We start from the raw sequence: 5,837 nt of genomic DNA, 5'->3' as shown, positions 1-5,837 counted from the left end.
AGAGGCCCACCAAGACACCTCAAACCCACCCACTTAAATGCCAAGGGTAATTTGGTTTTTGTCCCTCCTTTCTAAGTGACTATATAAGCCATGTAATAGGGCTAGTCTTGCTTTAGGTCATTCCTATTATTCAAGAAACAAAGACTTGTAAATTTTTTACTTCTCTTTCTCATCATTTGGAGAGGCCAAAACCAAATTCTCACTAGTAGAGTGATACTAGTATTGTATCTTGGCTAGAAACTAGGTTCTTGAGGTTCTTTGAGTTCCTCTTGGTACAAGTAAGAACTTGGTATTGATATTTATTAGTCTTAGGGTCCTTTCTCTTGTTAGGGTTCTTAGATTAATGAATATTGTGTGTCAAGTTTCTATCTTTTTCTTTGTAAATCTTGTTAACATAGTGTTGTTGAATATAAAAGTCTAGTGAAGCCGTGCGGGGCTCTTTCGATTCACTAGCAATATTGTCTTTGTTGTTCTTGTTAAACTCACTTTTCTAGTTCAAACAAGTGTTGCAAGCCTAGTGAAGCCGTGTGTGGCCATTTTCGAGTTATTCATCTTGTTGTTCATGTGTTGGTTGGAATCTCTTGATACACACTTAGCATTGTATCATAAGGTCTACGTACACCTAACTCTCTCCAGTCCCTACTAGTGGGACTACATTGGATATATAATTGCTGTTGTAGTTGGCTTGTGAATCATGATAAATCTTAATTGGATGTTGGTATTACCAACAGAAATACAAAGTACAAATATTGCCACGCCAAACGAAGTAACATGACAATAGAAGCCAAAATTTGAGAATCAAACCAAAACTATTGACACAAAACGGGCACTCATCAAATTCAAGTAGAATAGCTAAACAAATCTTTCCTACATTCCTCTTTACAAAAATAGCTAAACAAAGTTCCTACATTCCCCTCCGCGCTTTCGATGATTGTAACAAACAAAATGAGGTCCGGGAGATACGCTTTCGGGTTTCATCTTTTTCTCTTGGCAGCAGCTCCAGAACCTCGGCCACCTCTCTCACTTATCACTGCTATTAGAACTTCCACTTCCTGCAAAGGCTTGGAACCCTGTTGTAAATGAAAAACAGATAAAAGGGAAAGACGAGAAAGAAAGAGCGTTAACAGGTAGGAGGAGGTCACAGACAGTAAATAATTGCAGAAAAATGCAGGAGAAGATCGAATTGTTCCAGAACTCTAATTTTTTCTCAACATCTGCTGAGTTAACCGAAACAAGCAATAACATCATTAAATACTGCTCCCAGTCATTTGTAAAAGGAATTCACTGTTCTATATAAGAGAAATTTCATGACCTACTAATGTTCTGAATGAATCTGGTAAAATGCGAAATTATCCCTAACGACCAGATTGAAATAAGAGAAAAAAGAAAATGCTGATAGCATAGACAGTAAGGGGATTTCTTCACAACTGCCATTGCAACCAAATGCAGAAAAATAATTCTTAACTACATGATGCAACTGATACCGAAGGAATTATCTATCATTAAGATTCTTCAGTTCAACTGCTACGGTACTATGCTTTTAATGGGAAAGCTGAGTAGGCGGAATACCTGTGTCTTCTGTGTCTGATGAGTTCTTGGGAGCTTCCGGGAAGAGTAATTAAATCTGTTGAACGAATAACATTTGATTTGCTTCCTTGGTTGTGTATGCCTTTGTTAGTGCAGCTTTCACATCAGGCCGAACACCATCCAGAAGAGTCGGACATCCCTGGAGCAAATGCAGTCAACACATGAACAGATTTTAAAAGTGGTCACCGGAATTAGGAGAAGACTGAAAACAATGGTATACCTTGAATTTTGACAGCTCCACAATATTATCAAAGTCCTCCTGGCTTATAGAGTATGAATCCTTGAAATCCACAACATTCTTTACAGCTTCATCCTGGAAATTACATTCATATATTAGAATTATACAAACAAATATACACAACGAAATTCAGGTTAAGCATGAATAATCCACCTTAGGCAGAACTCTTAATGGATCTGTCAACTTCTTTCCAAGAAGTGTAAAGTAGTCCAGTCTCAGGTTTTCCCTGAAATGTATGAGAAGATATATTAACCAGCTGCCACGGATGCATAAAGACTATCTGTACGGGCGATATGCAGGAAGAAATTATTGGAAGGAACTTTGACAGACTTCCAAATTTTGGAAGAAAAGTGAACGCAAAACACAGGAATCCTGCCATAGGTTTTCAAAAGTTCTCTGGTCAACCACTAATTTTTCAACAATTGATTAACACTACCACCCATGCACAAGAGGACTAGGACAAGACACTGCATCATGGAAACCCCATTCGCTTAAGAGGGTTATCTGTACAGTTCTGACTACAGATGCACTTATGTAGGTATTGAAAAAGAATTGTATAACAAGTTCTTAATCAAGAACAATTGTCTGAAAGCAGGATAGATCTTAATATTTGTACTTGCGGAGATAAGAAAGATCTAGAAACGAAATTAAAAACACCATAAGATGGAGAAAATTAGAAAACAGCGATAACAATAAAAGGAACATGTACTCTTAACTGAAAGGATCATGGAAAGCAATCAAAGTCCTTGAAAACTAATGTAAGATTGCAAGACAGATCGAATGAGATTAACAAGTATATCAGGTCAGAAGACAGGTGAGAAGAAAACTAATATGTCAGATATGTAAATAGTTAAACTGAATACAGAAGAAAGTACAGTACCTTCCCAAATGAGATTTACGAGATGAGAGTCCTCCAGATGCGAGTAGGTGAATATGCAAGTCCTCCAGATTTCGGTAATTCTTTCCCATTGTAGAGTTCTGCCCTATCCAGCCAGCAAACCTGTTACAGTTGAATTCATCCTGCAACATTTAACACTCACTGTAATTTAGGAGGCCTCAAACGAGTCCGGATTGGATGACAATCAAAATAATATTCATCAAATGAAAACTCCAGGAAAGCGGATAAATGGTAGGCAAAGATTATCATAGAAGAAATCCTAGGATATAAGACATACTGAAACAACACCATTGGAACACAATTCAACTTTTCGGCATTAAATACCAATACTGAAGCACCAGCAATTATCTAATGTAGAAAGTCAATAGAATAACAGGATTTGTAGACAAACTTACACTCAGCCATCAAAGTTTAAAGAAAGGAGTAAAATATTGAGCTTAAAACGATATCAAAGTTATGTTCAGCCATCAGATCTGATAGATGGAGGATAAGAAGCAACAATCACCTGCTCAAGAATCTTCCTCTGTCCGTGCAACAAAGAAGCACTATAATCAGGGGAAAAAAAGGAACGATGAAGAGGCCACCAGCATTATAAGATAAAGTTAAATGCAACTGAACTCAAGAATATCTTAGAAAATTGTCTTACGGAATTATGCAACATGAAATGCAACCAGCTGGAGAAAGTTGCCACTGCTGGTATCTTCCAATTTGTACATTTATTAAGTCACTATCTGCAATGGAGTCCGCAGCACGTGCAATTAGGCTCATCCGCTTTAAGTCACTATCATCTTTGCCAGCAGAACTTGGTTTGTAATTGAAATAGTTCTCCTGCCATTACACTCGGAAACAGTTATACCAAAACACATGGAAGTCTACTCATAAAATATTTTAAACTATCTTGACACTTTCTCCAAAGCTTTTGAATCCTAATATACCAAAGCCGAACCTATATCAAGTGAATATTAGCCTTTTGTTGCCTACAACTCGTTTAGTGAGGCAATTGATACGGCATAGATGATATACATGATAATCAAGTACAATAACGAGTAATAGAAAGAGGAGGTATACCAATACTGCTGATACGCATGGGCATGGCAACAAAAAAATGAAAAAGAAAAGTGAACCATCTGCAGCATACAGTTAGCTTTATAGTATAGAACCCAAGACAACAAACATCTTGTAACAACAAAGCCCTTCAGCACTTGTACAGACAACAGCCTTTTCTCGAACACAACAAGTTATAAGCATGATGAAAGTTCTCCAAGGTCTCTAAGTGAAAGTGAGAAAACTGAGCAGGGATATACAAAAAATAAATAAATCAAATAACAGTAAATTTTAAAAAGAAATAGCAACCTTATGGAGTAGAGAGTACCTGGACAAGAAGCGGGACAAGATCTGGGTCACTCATACTTAGGTCAATTCTTTGATCTATTTTTAAGTTCTTGGCATTAAAATAAAACAGCCTATCAACACAGAAACAAACACAACTGGTCAGTTAAAAAATAATATTTATGCCAACATAGGAGTATGCATGTACTAGAGTGAAATCATTCACTAGGCAATTGCAAGCTATTTATGGCAGAATTTGAAGTTCTGTAACAAACTGCAACATCCAAAGCAAGTGACGATTATACAAACTCTGTAAGAGAACAATGTTCAAAGAAGCTGAGTACAAACCTATACTCCTGCACGACATGTTAATAGGAAATCTCTACTTGGTTTCAAGCATACTGATATGCTGAGTGATGTGAAACATCAAGCACATACATGGGACTCAAAGCCCTTGAACTGAGCTTTAGAATTTCAGTCAACACATACGGTTGTATCATAGGGCTTTAACAAATAGCAGTATATGGTTATAAAAACAGAGCTGTTTTATTGCCCAAATCTTGCCTTTTCGGAAATACCAACACATCAAAGTGATGCATGTTATTGCCTTTAAAACCATTGATATATGCCAAAATAATTTTATACTCCTACATTCGTGTGTCAGTTCAATTCCAAACATATGTTTTAAAATGTCACTAGAGGATCAAAATGAGGGGTAGTTGATCCATGTTGCACGGACTCTTCACTTTCAATGCCGCAAAAATACACCAGCTTTGGAGAATCCGACACACACCCATTGACATTCTTGAAGAGTCTGAGTAATATAGTAGTTGATTGATTGAAAAAATAATCAAAAGAGGATCTTTGTTTATATTCCTCGACAGAATCCTGATTAGTGGCTTTCCTGTTAATTTCCACCCCAAACAAAGTAGATATATGACTTCCATTGTAGGTGGTTAATAAATCATATAGCAATTGGTAAGTGATTCTAAAGACAGAGACAGAAGGGGTTTGGTTTTAGCAGTACTTCAAAAAAGAAAGTTGATTAGGATATCTTTACAACAATTATAGAAAAACTCCACTCCTTTAGAAGCTGCTACATAAATCAGAGAAATCAAAGTGCTGGCCTTAAAGAGCCAAGTGACAATAATCATATAGGAAAGACGATATGGTGGATAGGGGAAGAGCCAGATGCTATTGAGCCAATCAACTACTTTCTCAATCCAAAAAAGATGAGAGCTGGTTATAGGGCCATCCATCCAACATTAAATGATTTGTCTTAAGGACAAACTACTATAACTAGAGGTACTCTCACACTTATCTGCATATGGCTATACAAATCTCTAACAAAAATAAAGACTTCTAGCAAACACTCAACTAATGTAAGTATAAAAATTAACAACTAAACAATATTCATGTATCTTTTATTTTCAATGTGTCCTTATCTGAGCAAACTGCACCCTTTAACAGTGAATCTTGCTTATCTACAGTGTGGAGCAGTGAGGTTGTTACAGCAATAGCATTGGTCAATCTACAGAGATTTTGCTGCTCTAATACTTTAATCTTATTGATGCTTTTGTTTAGATTTAATGGAACTTCATGTTCCAAAGTGCACTCTACTATTGATTGACTTATCTTTCCAGGAAAGACATCTCTGCTACACCACCTAACAACATATTCATATTTCCATGTAGATCCTACATGGAAATCACAATACCTGCTTGGATCTGAAGCCGACTATTTTAGTAGAGCAAGACCTAAAAAATTTATTCCTCCCCCCCCCCC

The 5,837-nt window shown here is 36.7% G+C and overlaps 1 protein-coding gene across 1 annotated transcript in view; it reads right to left on the bottom strand.

Moving 5' to 3' along the window:
* Positions 1–974: 974 nt before the first annotated feature.
* LOC107868531 (replication factor C subunit 1-like) overlaps positions 975–5,837 on the bottom strand; it is an 8,641-nt gene continuing 3,778 nt past the window's right edge. The window contains 11 exon segments of the mRNA XM_047411733.1: positions 975–1,070; positions 1,147–1,254; positions 1,364–1,427; positions 1,570–1,661; positions 1,664–1,726; positions 1,808–1,900; positions 1,979–2,051; positions 2,706–2,845; positions 3,229–3,268; positions 3,370–3,551; positions 4,096–4,186. Coding sequence (XP_047267689.1) covers positions 975–1,070; positions 1,147–1,254; positions 1,364–1,427; positions 1,570–1,661; positions 1,664–1,726; positions 1,808–1,900; positions 1,979–2,051; positions 2,706–2,845; positions 3,229–3,268; positions 3,370–3,551; positions 4,096–4,186 — 1,042 coding nt within the window.

Source organism: Capsicum annuum, chromosome 4 (assembly GCF_002878395.1).
Source record: "Capsicum annuum cultivar UCD-10X-F1 chromosome 4, UCD10Xv1.1, whole genome shotgun sequence".
Lineage (NCBI taxonomy): Eukaryota > Viridiplantae > Streptophyta > Magnoliopsida > Solanales > Solanaceae > Capsicum > Capsicum annuum.
Note: the sequence above shows the minus strand (reverse complement) of the source record. Positions and strands in the feature narration are given on the sequence as shown.